The 15,677-nt window shown below is 44.2% G+C and overlaps 1 protein-coding gene across 6 annotated transcripts in view; it reads left to right on the top strand.

Moving 5' to 3' along the window:
- MCTP1 (multiple C2 and transmembrane domain containing 1) overlaps positions 1-15,677 on the top strand; it is a 1,234,258-nt gene that overhangs the window by 492,007 nt on the left and 726,574 nt on the right. For all 6 annotated transcript variants that reach the window (XM_073589970.1, XM_073590053.1, XM_073589912.1 and 3 more), the window contains exon 4: positions 11,812-11,891. In XM_073589970.1, coding sequence (XP_073446071.1) covers positions 11,812-11,891 — 80 coding nt within the window. The remainder of the gene's footprint in view (positions 1-11,811; positions 11,892-15,677) is intronic.

Here is a 15,677-nt window from a genome sequence, read left to right as displayed (position 1 = left end):
TTCTAGTTTATAGTGAACATTGTAAATAGAAAACCTAAAAACAAAATGTGGACTTGCACGTCATTTGCAATTTAAACTCTCTTGGAATTTTTTTTCCCCACTTTCCAGTACATTATGTGGTAGAAAGAATGTTGTCATTCAAAAGTACAACTTGTCCCACAAAAAACAAGCCCATGTACTGCTATATGGACAGAAAAGTAAAAAAAGTTACGGCTCTTGCAAGAAAGGGAGAGAAAAAGCCAAAAGGGAAAATCGCCCGGGATGAAGAGGTTAAAATCCTTGTAATAGCCGTATAATACTGTACGAATGCTCCCTATAGGCTTCATTCTTTGGATGTTCATGATAGGTTTACAAATAGTGATGAGCGAGTATACTCGTTACTCGAGATTTCCCAAGCATGCTCGAGTGATCTCCGAGTATTTTGGCATGTTCAGAGATTTAGTTGCTCCTAATGTGTTGTGATGCCCCCACAAGATCTTAGGAGCAAATTCCTTAATTGATGTAAAAAGACATAAATCCATGAGACGCATTCATTCCAGCATTGAGAGTGTCAAAGGTCGTCATACATTTATACTCATAGACTCTTCTCTCTCTCTCTGAGATGTGAAGTTACCTTTCAATACCAGTAATTTCATATCCCTGGTGTTGTGGTCCATCATACAAAAATGTTTGGCCACAGGTAGATCCATTCTTATTTCTCTTATTGTGTGACGATGAGCATTCATCCTTGTTCTAAGCTTTTGCCCTGTTTCCCCCATATACAGACCCCCAGTTGGACATTTAGTACTAAGACAGCCCAATGATGTGAATGGACGTGCCTGTGTGGTTGAGCCTAGAATGCATGGAATCTTGGTGGTATGTATACGTGAAGACCTACTGTATATGTGTATGTATATGCCCTGTATACATGTGTATATGCTCTGTGTACATGTGTATTTGCTCTGTGTATATATATGTCTGTACAATGTGTGTGTATACATGTGTATAAGTAACATATAGTGTGTGTCACATACTGTTATGGATGTAGCATCCACATCAGGGGTGGGACTACCGTGGTCGCAGCGGTCACAGCCTGGAGTCCTCAGGGGCCCGATCGCGGAGCTGCAGCCACTCATTAGCTGTGCAGCTCCGTTCTTTGATTGGCTGCAACTGGCTGCTCTGTGCGCTCAGGACCTGTGATGAGGTCACAGGAGGGGAGGAGTCAGGGGTCACATGATCAGGGGCCTCTGTCTGAGGCCCCTGATCATGTGACCCCCTGACTCCTCCCCTCCTGTAACCCCTCATCACAGGTCCTGTGCGCACACAGCCCTCAGTGTATGCAGGACTCTGCCGTGCTGGACTGGTTGTCATGGTGCACTGCTGTATGAGGGTAAGTTTCTGTGTGGGGTGAGGGGTTTACAGGGTGGATGTAGCAGAGCCGTGTGTGTACGAGGTGTACGGAGCAGAGCCGTGTGTGTACGAGGTGTACGGAGCGGAGCAGTGTGTGTACAAGGTGTACGGAGTGGAGCCGCGTGTGTACGAGGTGTACGGAGCGCAGCCGCGTGTGTACGAGGTGTATGGAGCGCAGCCGTGTGTACGGAGCGCAGCCGTGTGTGTACGGAGCGCAGCCGTGTGTGTACGGAGCGCAGCCATGTGTGTACGGAGCGCAGCCGTGTGTGCATAAGGTGTACGGAGTGGAGCCGTGTGTCTACAAGGTGAGCGGAGCGTGTACGAGGTGTACAGAGCAGAGCTGCGCGTGTATGAGGTGTGCGGAGATGTGCGTGTATTTTGGAATTGGGGCATTTGAAAGTTCGCACTGGGGCCCATAACTTTGTAGTTACACCACTGATCCACATTTATAAATCCCGGCAGCACAGACAAGAGTTCATAGGTGTAAGCATGTCGGCAATCGCCCTATGAACGATCAAAATGCTTCTCATTCATAAAGTGATTGGATTGGTTATGGGGACACATTGATCGATCAGTGATCATTCTGTGTCCATCATTTTTCGCTAGTCTGTGTAAAGAGCCATGGAAACACGTGTCGAACGACTTCACTATTATCAATTGCGCTCATTTAACAGTCTGACCTCAGCGCATGTAAATGTAATCTAAATGTTTCTGTGTGATGGTGCAATATGTGAGCATTTAGGGTCTACTTTAAAACTTTTGCCCAGGGCCACATTTTGTCTAAAATCAGCCCAGGCCATTGAAATCTGCACTCTGAAATCCAATGTCACCCCATTCCTTAGCCCCACACTATGCCTAAACCACAGTTAGCATCCATGTGTTTAGTATTACTGTAGAAGGATTCACATAACAATTTATGGGGTTTGTGTCTCAAGAAGCACAATCTGAACACAGTGTATGGGCCCTAAGATGGCATACTTCTGGTGTTTTTACACTTTAGCAGCTCTGCAAATCGTACCTGTAAAGTATTCCAGCAACATCTACGCTCCGTACACTGAATAGTGCTCCTACCTTCTAAGTCCTGCCGTGTGGTTATGTGTTTCAGATGACATTTGGGGTATTGTCACATTCGGACGAAATTCTGAAATAAATTGTGAAGTCCATTCACCTATTACCCTTGTAAAAATGAAAAAAATTGTATTTATTTTTTTATCTAAGTGTTTGAGCACATATGGGATATTGCCTCAATTGCGAGAAAAAGTGCATCACATTTTTCTTTATTATCCCTTGTGAAAATTAAAAATTTAGGGTTAAAGCAATAGTGTACCGGGAAAAATAATAATTTTGCGTGAAATCCTGTTATTAAAGGGTTCAAAATTTAAAATTTTAATCAAAGCAGTTTTGAATAACTTGAGGGGTGCTGTTTTTAAAACAGTATTACTTTTTAGGGTTTTCCGTTACATAGACCCATCAAAGTCACTTAAATAAGCACTCCTCCCATCAACATTTTTATTATTATTATTATTATTATTATTATTATTTCTATAGCACCATTGGTTCCATGGTCCTGTACATGAGACGGGGTTACATCCAAATTACAGATATCACTTACAGTAAACAAACTAATAATCACAGACTGATATAGAGGGGAGAGAGGACCCTGCCCTTTTGGGCTTACATTCTACAGGATGGTGGGGAAGGATACAGTAGGTTGGGGGGTTGCAGCAGCTCCAGTGATGGTGAGGCGGTAGCTCTAGTAGTGGTGGCGAGGCAGCCGGGATCATTGCAGGCTGTAAGCTTTCCTGAAAAGATAGGTTTTCAGGTTCCGTTTGAAGGATCCGAATGTGGTTGATAGTCGGACGTGTTGGGGCAAAGAATTCCAGAGGATGGGGGGATATTCGGGAGAAGTCTTGGAGGCGGTTGGGTGAGGAGCAAATAAGTGTGGAGGAGAGGAGGTCTTGAGAGGACCGGAGATTACGTGAGGGAAGATATCCGGAGATTATTTCAGAGATATATGGAGGTGACAGGTTATAGATGGCCTTGTAGGTCAGTATTAGTAATTTGAACTGGATACGCTAAGGGAATGGGAGCCAGTGAAGATATTTGCAGAGGGGAGAAGCGGAGGAGTAGCGAGGAGAGAGATGAATTAGTCTGGCGGCAGAGTTAAGGATGGACTGGAGAGGTGCGAGGGTGTTAGCAGGCAGGCCATAGAAAAGGATACTGCAATAGTCAAGGCGGGAGATGATGAGGGCATGCACAAGCATTTTAGTAGATTGAGGGTTGAGGAAGGGTCGGATTCTGGAAATATTTTTGAGCTGGAGGCGACAGGAGGTGGAGAGAGCTTGGATGTGCGATTTGAAGGACAGGGCAAAGTCAAGGATTACTCCGAGGCAGCGGACCTCCGGTACGGTGGAAAGCGTGATGTTGTCAATTGTTATAGATAGTCGGGTAAGGAATATCTGTAAGATGGGGGAAAGATGATCAATTCAGATTTGTCCACATTCAGTTTGAGGAAGCAGGAGGAGAAGAAGGAGGATATGGCTGATAGACACTCCGGGATTCTGGAAGGCAGAGAGGTGACTTCAGGGCCAGAGGTAGATCTGAGTGTCATCGGCATAAAGGTGGTACTGGAATCCATGGGACTTTATAAGTTGCCCCAGGCCAAGTGTAAAGATTGAGAAGAGTAGAGGTCCTAGAGCAGAGCCTTGTGGGACTCCAACAGAGAGAGGGTGGGATGAGGAGGTAGTCTGGGAGTGGGAGACACTGAATGTGCGATTGGAAAGGTATGAGGAGATCCAGGATACGGTGAGGTCTTTGATGCCAGAGGAGGAGAGACGTTTTTATCCTCTTAATATAGTGCAGTCATCATATTATATAGCACTTAAAATTTCTCATTTTGACTTTCTACCAAGCTAATTCTTCTCTTTTCCATTAGATCTATAGCATCACATGATTAACAATTGACTAACTGAATCTTTCTAAGCTCCTTGTAGAAACAGGAGGTAAATTTTCCATATGAGTCATGAGACGCTGCAAAAATCCCTGGCAGAGGGGAGGAGGGAGCAGCTGTGTCAGAAGATGAAAAGGGGGATGATTTTTGCAGGGACAAGAGACTTCCTGTTTCCACATAGAGCAGAGAAAAGAAAAGAATTAGCTGGGTAGAAAGGCAAAATGAGCAATTGTAATTAATAATAATAATAATTTTATTTCTATAGCGCCAACATATTCCGCAGCACTTTACATTATAGAGGGGACTTCTACAGACAATAAACATTACAGCATAGCAATAAACACATAGATCAAAACAGGTACCAAGAGGAATGAGGGCCCTGCTCGCAAGCTTACAATAAGGAAAAAGGGGAGACACGAAAGGTGGATGGTAACAATTGCTTTTATTGTTTCTATTGTTTGGACCATCCCTAGTGTAAGAATGGGGTGTTCATGTGATGCTGCATGAACCAGTTAACAGTCTAAATATGTAACCGTACAGACACAGAGGGCTATTAGATGCAAAAAGCATGTGAGAACATGATGCGAGGAACCTGGTTATAGTAAAAAAAAATTTTGAAATGAGCCACACAGGAATATTTAGGTTAAAGAATTGATGCAGCACGTGAAAAAAGTAATAATAATGTACAGACAATGAAAACAATGCAAAGTAACACATAGTTCAACAGTTCAATTTCTTTGCAAAAATAGGAAAAATTGCAGCAAAGTTTTAACTCTTCTAACATTCTAACAAAATAAAAGGTCTTTAAAAAATGATGATGATGTGGAGTAGACTTATGGGAAATGTTATTTATTAACTAGTTTGTGTAGTCTGACTATCTGTTTTAAGGGTATAAATATTCAAATATTGAAAATTGGAATTTTTTCTAAATTTTACAATATTTTCATAAGTCAATGCAAAACATAACCTAAATTTACTGGGAAATTAAAGTACAATGTATCATGAAAAACATATCAGAGATATTGTGGTATGCTGAAACATTCCTGAGTTATTACTATAGTGACACAGGTCAGATTTTGATCACTAACGTGATCATTTGCTCCATCATTAAGGGGTTAATGGATTGGGCGCTTAGTTATTTTTCAACATTCCACTTGGAAATTCTGTAGAAATGTCGCCATCTAGTGACAATCTGGAGAAAATGAATTTGTAAACTACATTTGGTTGCAAATTTAAAAACATTTCAAAAAAGGAAAAATTAAAGATAATGAAGGTTTATTAGGCAAGTTACATGATACAATGTGTTCAATATTAGGAGGAACATGACTATTTTAGACATTTTGACTTTATAATAGTAGCATCTAAAGGACAAGGTAATTTGGATAGTCAGTGACTAATGTGGGTAATGCATTATTGTGGATACTTGTAACCAAATAGTTGTCCCAAAAAGAGTTACTATGGAGCCACATGGTTATGAGGGGGTAACAATTTCACTAAAAAATAGTTTTTCTAAAATGATTTTACAAATTTGAGTCTGCACAATAAGGGTTATTGATTAGATTTTTTTCTCTTCTCTGGACCAAATTCACTAACAATCTAACTTTATTTATTAAATTATTTATTTTTATAGAAACACTGGTAAACAAAAACAACCATGAAAAGTGATATATGTCTATAGCATTTATATTAATTTACAGATGACTGGTAGCCCAACAGCCCAGTGTCATAAAATGTAAGCTACAAAACAAATCCAAATAGCACGCACCATTAGTCGGCTGTATTGCAAATCGGGTCAGATGTAATTGTAATTTGTGGACATGACTGTCTCCGTGTGCAGGTCAGTTGTGCTCGTCGCCTTATGGGTCAGCACTGGAGCTGCCTTTCATTGGTCTTAGTGGAAAATCAGCCATAGGCACTGCCAGGTATGGACTGGGACTGAAATTCAGCCCTGGCATTTGAAATCACACGGGCCCATGTTGTCCCCCCTCCCCAAGCACCAGATGGAATATATTACTAATATTGCCCTGGATGGAGGTATGAAAGATTTGCTACAAGACCAATATTTCTAATGATACTAGAGGCCTGCTGGGGTAAGTGACGGAGTCAGCAACTTTGTGCTCCGTCACAACTCTTAACAGTATGGGTGTCTTGAGAACACCGATTCTGCTAACAACATAGCAGACAAGGCAGCCCACGACCAGACGGGCCCTTCTGGCATTTGCCAGAATTGCCAGATGTCCAGTCCGGCTCTGGGTACTGCCTTAAATGGGTCCAAGTTCTTTCAGACCAAACTTGGACAAAAAAGTGCCAATTATATGCTCATCTGAATGGGCCCTAAAATACATCTGATGCGAAAGAAATTTTAAAAATGCATCAACAATATATGTCAGCCTCCAGACTGAAATAGAAAGGGTTTTATTAGGTCAATAATTGCATGCAAGTGTGGCATAGAGTGATTTTATCCGAGAATTGTGTAATTACATGTACACAAGGAATTATGGGTAATACAAGGATTTGTCCGAATCCCCTTGAGAAAGTGGTGTCTGGGACACAAGAAACACGTGTTGGGGTCCTGCTCTTGGTCATCCATCCATCCTTGGTAAGCTGTGCCCCTCTCCTATACCTAATGGCCATTACTTGATTACGCTGATTGTCTACTTTGGACTTATTATGGATTGGACAGGGCTGACCAGGGTGCATTAACTGATATCTTTGCACACTTTTCTGCTTTATTCCCCATAGGGGCTGATATTTACTCATGACTTATTCCCAACGATATATATTACCTTGTTGTAGGTGTTGTTTTTGCATCTCGTCCCTTTACTCCATTATCATTTTAACACTTTAATAAAATTTGTATATGCTTTTACCATATTAATCAGATACTCCTTATCAGCGTAGGACTGGAGCACCTTGGGCCCACCAGAGAAAATCATTCTTGGGGCCCACTATGTAGCTACAGTTGTGGCCAAAAGTATTGCCCCCCCTCAATTCTGTCAGATAATACTCAGTTTCTTCCTGAAAATGATTGCAAACACAAATTCTTTGGTATTATTATCTTCATTTAATTTGTCTTAAATGAAAAAAACAAAAAGAATTGTCCTAAAGCCAAATTGGATATAATTCCTCACCAAACATAAAAAAGAGGGTGGACAAAAGTATTGGCACTGTTCGAAAAATCATGTGATGCTTCTCTAATTTGTGTAATTAACAGCACCTGTAACTTACCTGTGGCACCTAACAGGTGTTGGCAATAACTAAATCACACTTGCAGCCAGTTGACATGGATTAACGTTGACTCAACCTCTGTCCTGTGTCCTTGTGTGTACCACATTGAGCATGGAGAAAAGAAAGAAGACCAAAGAACTGTCTGAGGACTTGAGAAACCAAATTATGAGGAAGCATGAGCAATCTCAAGGCTACAAGTCCATCTCCAAAGACCAGAATGTTCCTGTGTCTACCGTGCGCAGTGTCATCAAGAAGTTTAAAGCCCATGGCACTGTGGCTAACCTCCCTAGATGTGGACGGAAAAGAAAAATTGACAAGAGATTTCCATGCAAGATTGTGCGGATGTTGGATAAAGAACCTCGACTAACATCCAAACAATTTCAAGCTGCCCTGCAGTCCGAGGGTACAACAGTGTCAACCCGTACTATCCGTCGGCGTCTGAATGAAACGGGACTGTATGGTAGGAGACCCAGGAAGACCCCACTTCTTACCCCGAGACATAAAAATGCCAGGCTGGAGTTTGCCAAAACTTACCTGAAAAAGCCTAAAACATTTTGGAAGAATGTTCTCTGGTCAGATGAGACAAAAGTAGAGCTTTTTGGGCAAAGGCATCAACATAGAGTTTACAGGAGAAAAAAAGAGGCATTCAAAGAAAAGAACACAGTCCCTACAGTCAAACATGGCGGAGGTTCCCTGATGTTTTGGGGTTGCTTTGCTGCCTCTGGCACTGGACTGCTTGACCATGTGCATGGCATTATGAAGTCTGAAGACTACCAACAAATTTTGCAGCATAATGTAGGGCCCAGTGTGGGAAAGCTGGGTCTCCCTCAGAGGTCATGGGTCTTCCAGCAAGACAAATGACCCAAAACACACTTCAAAAAGCACTAGAAAATGGTTTGAGAGAAAGCACTGGAGACTTATAAGGTGGCCAGCAATGAGTCCAGACCTGAATTCCATAGAACACCTGTGGAGAGATCTAAAAATGGCAGTTTGGAGAAGGCACCCTTCAAATATCAGGGACCTGGAGCAGTTTGCCAAAGAAGAATGGACTAAAATTCCAGCAGAGCATTGTAAGAAATTCATTGATGTTTTCCGGAAGCGGTTGGTCGCAGTTATTTTGGCTAAAGGTTGTCCAACCAAGTATTAGGCTGAGGGTGCCAATACTTTTGTCTGGCCCATTTTTGGAGTTTTGTGTGAAATGATCAATGTTTTGCTTTTTGCTTCATTCTCTTTTGTGTTTTTTCATTTAAGACAAATTAAATGAAGATAATAATACCAAAGAATTTGTGTTTGCAATCATTTTTAGGAAGAAACTGAGTATTATCTGACAATTGCAGGGGTGTCAATACTTTTGGCCACAACTGTACATAGAAATAAATACAAGGCCACCAACTGTGCGATATAACACGCTAATATCAGGGTATAACATAAGGTAGTACACATCTTAATGCTATAGCAGGGGTTGGCGCCCACATTTTGGTTCAAACTCAATGATAAATGTTCCCTGGTGTTTTTTAACCACTAGGCCAATGTGTTATAGCACCAGTGTAGTGGAGGGGATTTTATGACATCTCATCTATACGCTGAGAAAATCCATGGGGGGAATTGACCGATGCAGTTTTAAAGGGGATCTGTCACCCGATTTTAGCCCTATCAGCTGCCGACACCGCCATCAGGGCTTATCTACAGCATTCTGTAATGCATTCTGTAATGCTGTAGATAAGCCCCCGATGTAACATGAAAGATAAGAAAAAAGAGTTAGATTATACTCACCCCGGCGTTCGGTCCGGTCCGATGGGTGTCGTGATCCGGTCCGGCGCCTCCCCATCTTCATACGATGATGTCCTCCTCCTTGCTTCTCCCTCGGCTCCTGCGTAGGCGTACTTTATCTGCCCTGTTGATGGCAGAGCAGAGTACTGCAGTGCGCAGGCGCCGGACCTCTCTGACCTTTCCCGGCGTCTGCGCACTGCAGTACTTTACTCTGCCCTCAACAGAGCAGATAAAGTACGCCTACGCAGGAGCCGATGGAGAAGCAAGAAGGAGGACATCATCATATGAAGATGGGAGGCACCGGACCGGACCGCGACACCCACCGAACCCGCCCCCGCCCCCCTGGTGAGTATAATCTAAGGTGTTTTTCTTATCTTTCAGCTTACATCGGGGGCTTATCTATAACATTACAGAATGCTGTAGATAAGCCCCTGATGGTGGTGGCCGCAGCTTATAGCGCTAAAATGGGGTGACAGATTCCCTTTAACAAATTCACCACCGATTTCATCCTTTGCAATACAAAGAATCAGGTCAGTGGTAAAGGTGCGGCATTACATAGTAGTAAATGAAGCAATATCTGCACAATGTCTGTGTGGATGTTTTTGCTGTTAATTTGTTGTTTTATTTCTGCAGCAAATAAATGATGTGAATGCCCCCTGTTCTAGTGGTGGGGGGTCCTAAATCACTTATATCTGACATTGGAGTAATATCAAGAGTTTTCCCTAGCATCCCCCCAATACACTTTTTACAGAAATCTCTCTGCCACCTATAAGACCATAACGTTTTATGTAGGGCCTCATTTTGTTAGTAGTAGGGAAAGAAAAGTTTTAATCAGTGGTGATAAAGGGGGAGAGGGGCTCAATCAGGGTGATACAGGGGGAGGTGGTGCAGTCAGTCAGGGGTAATACAGTGAGAGAGGGGCTCAGTCAGTGTGATACAGAGGGAGGTGGTGCAGTCAGGGTGATACAGGGGGAGGTGGCGCAGTCAGGGTGATACAGAGGGAGGTGGCGCAGTCAGGGTGATACAGAGGGAGGTGGCGCAGTCAGGGTGATACAGAGGGAGGTGGCGCAGTCAGGGTGATACAGAGGGAGGTGGCGCAGTCGGTGATACAAGGAGAGGTGGAGCAGTCAGGGTGATACAGGGGGAGGTGACGCAGTCAGGGTGATACAGGGGGAGGTGACGCAGTCAGGGTGATACAGGGGGAGGTGGCACATACATGGTGATACAGGAGTAGGTGGCACAGTCAGGGGTGATTCCAAGGCGAGGGGGTGCAGTCAGGGGTGATTCCAGGGCGAGGGGGTGCAGTCAGGGGTGATTCCGGGGAGGGGTACAGTCAGGGTGATTCAGTGGCGAGGGGGTGCAGTCAGGGGTGATTCTGGGGCGAGGGGGTGCAGTCAAGGGTGATTCCGGGGTGAGGGGGTGCAGTCAGGGGTGATTCAGGGGCAAGGGGGTACAGTCGGAGGTGATTCTGGGGCAAGGGGGTGCAGTCAGGGGTGATATAGAGTGAGGGGTGCAGTCAGGAGTGAAAGGAGAGATGAGGTAATGGGTCCCTGATTTATCCCTAATTAACTTACCCCCTCCCCCTCACTCCCCCCAGACTAAAGGCCCCCCATTTACACTTACTTTTAGGCTGGCAGGGGGGCCCGCCTTCAACCATTGCAGCTGTAGAAGGGAGTCCTCTATCTCCCTCTGCTGCTTACACTGTGGGGGAGGGGCGTTATAGATGACAGCAGCTCATTACCTGAGCTGTGCTGTACAGCTGGGGAGAAGAGGACACAAACTTAAGCTAACACTGATTGGCTGCGCTGTGGCCAATCAGTGTTAGCCTTGCCAAGAGCTGCTCCACTCTCTCTGCTTGTTCATCGCAGGGAAGAGCAGTAACACAAAAAGTCATCAGGACACAAGAGCGCTTACTACTTACAAATAGTGCTCCCCAGTCTGCAGCAGCCGAACATGTGACACCCGCCCTGCTCTCTGAGCAGTGAGCAAGGAGCTGGGAGTAGTGGTGACGTCATGCTGGGCGGAGTCCTGCTCTCGGCCCCTCCCACAGAGCAGTGAATATTAATTTTTCTTTAGTAGTGGGGACAGCAGAAGCTGGCTTCTGCTTCCTGCCCCCCTGCTGCTCCACTGGCACCGGGGGGGCACCCATATCAGCTGCCCACTGGAAGGGGGCCCCTGGAGCAGTGGGGGCCCTAGACAGCTGCTGGCCAGTATGCCAGCAGCTGCCTACGCTTGGGCCCACCAGAGAATCCTCCGGTTCTCCGGTAGGCCAGTCCGACCCTGCTCCTTATTTGCCTATTCTTTCATGTATTTGGGAGTTGTTTTTTCTTTGTAGGATTGGTCACAACTTGTGTCACCACCTTGGCATCTAGAATGCAACTGGGATTTTTGTATTAACATCTGCTATATGGTGCTTCATACCTTCTTCCTTTTTGCAGCCATTGCTAAACATTTGTTGATTATTATATTTACAGGTATTTGATTATGACTTTGGACTTCAAGATGACTTTATGGGGTCTGCTTTTCTTGATGTTACAACACTGGAACTACAAAGGTAAGTGAATTGTACTCTCATATCTCAATAAAAAAAAACTCAACTCTCCTTGTGGTTTTAGTGTAGGCGAACAATAACACTGCGCAACAAATTTCAGGGAAGTTCTTGTCCCCTGAGAAAATGTTATTGTATCTTATAGATTTTGGTATGCTGAACACAAATATGTGCTCCAAAAGTCTGTATCTATCATGCAAGGTTTTTAAGAAACAACAGTTTATAGTCTACATTATGATGTCTGAGACACTACATACATGTGCATCAATGTCAGTTACAAAAGCAATTGTTCAAAAGTGTTTTGCAGACGACTTTCATTTATAATCCGTATCAGATGCTTCTCGAATAAGATTCCAACAATAATCAGCCAGCATTGACGTACTCCACTTTCCCTGGTACCTTTTCTCCATCAGCGCAATGTCTTGGTGAAATCTTTCACCGTGTTCATCACTATCGGCACCAAGATTGGCTGGAAAAAAGTCCAAGTGAGAATGTAGAAAATGCATTTTTAGTGACGTATTGCATTTCATCAAATGATATGCTGTGAATGTGGCACCTCAGGAGTCCAGTTGCCACAGTGGTATTGCCTCCATCACGGGGGTGATGACATGCCTGGAAGCAAGGAGGAGACCCTTACCAGGTAACACCAGCATTCAACACTTTTCCTGACTCCAGACCAGAAGGGGGAGCTCTAAAACCTGGTTTCGGGGGAGGTTCCCTATAAGTTCTGTCCTGGAGGTGGGGTTAGGGATGTGAGAGAGAGAGCAGTGAGGGAGAAGAGGGAAGTCGAGGAGAACCTGGAGAGTGGAGCTGTAACCAAGCTCACCCCAGAGCTGAGCGCTAGAAACCGTACGCTGAAGTCGGTGGCTGCGCGGGTACAGAAGTTCCAGCAGCTAAATCTGGAGGGCAGGGGACTGCAGGTCTCCTGGCCCCATCAAACACCTGTTGGCACAGCAGCACCCCAGAGCCCAGAGCTGCCACGAAGGAGCGACACCTGTAGTAGGCTCAAGCTGCCTGCCATACGGGCAAGGACTTAAGGACAAGAAGGAACAGAGGCCCGAGCATAGCTTTAGGCAGCAAGGACCTCAGAGGGCAGCACAATAAGAAGGCCTCCAAACCCATCTGGCTTAGTGGATCCTAAATTGCTTCCAGGCTGCCAGGATCTCCATTACCATCTGTTATAAGTGCTCCAGTCTGCAACTCGCACCACGAAGTAAAGGTAAAGGAAACCACAACCCCTTAGTCTTGAGTCATTCCTCACTCCGTTAGTCCAGCACCCCAATGTCCACGATCCCTTATAAGAACAGTACCGGTAGCCCTGAGGCCCTGCTTCACCTGTGGGGAGCAGGACCATCCCAACTGCCTCACCATTGGCCCCAGTGGACTCCTGAAGCAGCGTCGGCCATCCATTGCCGAACACCACAGGTGGCATCATGTTAAATCCCCTATAAACTTTCCCTATGTTATTGCACGCCCAGGTCCACAGACCTGGTCCCTGCTGCCGTGACCCCTGGAGAACTGTCCAACCTGGACTGAGTACCCCAGGGCCCTGGTGGGCATCACATGAACATGTTGTCCACGAGTTGTTCAAAGTTCGGTGCCCTGCTGTTGCTAAGGAAGTTGAAGGTCACATCTTTAACCCCTTAATGACCAGGGGTATTTTTGGTTTTGCATTTTCATATTTCCCTCCCCTTCTTCCCAGAGCCATAGCTTTTTGATTTTTTCTGTCAAAATGGCCTTGTGAGGGCTTGTTTTTTGCAGGACAAGTTGTACTTTTGTACAACAAAACGGGAAAATATTCCAAGTGCGGTGAAATTGCAAAAAAAAGTGCAATCCCACACTTGTTTTTTGCTTGGCTTTTTTGTTAGGTTTACTAAATGCTAAAAGTGACCTGCCATTATGATTCTCCAGGTCATTATGAGTTCATAGACACCAAACATGTCTAGGTTCTTTTTTATGTAAAACATAGAGATCACAAGGAGTATAAAGTCCAAAGCATATAAAAAATATATATATATTTTATTAAACATATATGCCACAAACAATTGTTACATACAATGGTACAAAAAGAAGGATCAGGTAATGAAGGCTCGGTCACTGGTTAAATGTTTATATAAAGTGCAAAAATGCCATTCCCAGTAAAAATAACACCATGGGATTCAATATATATAGATGCTTGCCAGTATAGATAGATAAAAATCCCACCAAAGTTGGACTGGCCAAAGCAAGATTAAATGTAAGTCATAAATGTATACATCAAGTGCTTACCCATGAGCGATATATAACTGGGCCAGAGCTGCCCGCCACCGACGTGCGTTTCGCTGCTCTTTTTCAAGGTGCGACCGCAGATTATATTTAATCTTGCTTTGGCCAGTCCAACTTTGGTGGGATTTTTATCTATCTATACTGGCAAGCATCTATATATATTGAATCCCATGGCGCTATTTTTACTGTGAATGACACTTTGGCACTTTATATAAACATTTAACCAGTGACCGAGCCTTCATTACCTGTTCCTTCTTTTTGTACCATTGTATGTAATTATTGTTTGTGGCATATATGTTTAATAAAATATATACAGTGGGGCAAAAAAGTATTTAGTCAGTCAGCAATAGTGCAAGTTCCACCACTTAAAAAGATGAGAGGCGTCTGTAATTTACATCATAGGTAGACCTCAACTATGGGAGACAAACTGAGAAAAAAAAATCCAGAAATTCACATTGTCTGTTTTTTTTCCATTTTATTTGCATATTATGGTGGAAAATAAGTATTTGGTCAGAAACAAGCAATCAAGATTTCTGGCTCTCACAGACCTGTAACTTCTTCTTTAAGAGTCTCCTCTTTCCTCCACTCATTACCTGTAGTAATGGCACCTGTTTAAACTTGTTATCAGTATAAAAAGACACCTGTGCACACCCTCAAACAGTCTGACTCCAAACTCCACTATGGTGAAGACCAAAGAGCTGTCAAAGGACACCAGAAACAAAATTGTAGCCCTGCACCAGGCTGGGAAGACTGAATCTGCAATAGCCAACCAGCTTGGAGTGAAGAAATCAACTGTGGGAGCAATAATTAGAAAATGGAAGACATACAAGACCACTGATAATCTCCCTCGATCTGGTGCTCCACGCAAAATCCCACCCCGTGGGGTCAGAATGATCACAAGAACGTGAGCAAAAATCCCAGAACCAAGCGGGGGGACCTAGTGAATGAACTGCAGAGAGCTGGGACCAATGTAACAAGGCCTACCATAAGTAACACACTACGCCACCATGGACTCAGATCCTGCAGTGCCAGACGTGTCCCACTGCTTAAGCCTGTACATGTCCGGGCCCGTCTGAAGTTTGCTAGAGAGCATTTGGAGGATCCAGAGGAGTTTTGGGAGAATGTCCTATGGTCTGATGAAACCAAACTGGAACTGTTTGGTAGAAACACAACTTGTCGTGTTTGGAGGAAAAAGAATACTGAGTTGCATCCATCAAACACCATACCTACTGTAAAGCATGGTGGTGGAAACATCATGCTTTGGGGCTGTTTCTCTGCAAAGGGGCCAGGACGACTGATCCGGGTACATGAAAGAATGAATGGGGCCATGTATCGTGAGATTTTGAGTGCAAACCTCCTTCCATCAGCAAGGGCATTGATGATGAAACGTGGCTGGGTCTTTCAACATGACAATGATCCAAAGCACACCGCCAGGGCAACGAAGGAGTGGCTTCATAAGAAGCATTTCAAGGTCCTGGAGTGGCCTAGCCAGTCTCCAGATCTCAACCCTATAGAAAACCTTTGGAG

Source organism: Dendrobates tinctorius, unplaced genomic scaffold (assembly GCF_039654945.1).
Source record: "Dendrobates tinctorius isolate UK_male_01 unplaced genomic scaffold, ASM3965494v1 ptg000003l, whole genome shotgun sequence".
In the NCBI taxonomy this organism is placed as follows: Eukaryota; Metazoa; Chordata; class Amphibia; order Anura; family Dendrobatidae; genus Dendrobates; species Dendrobates tinctorius.
Note: the sequence above shows the minus strand (reverse complement) of the source record. Positions and strands in the feature narration are given on the sequence as shown.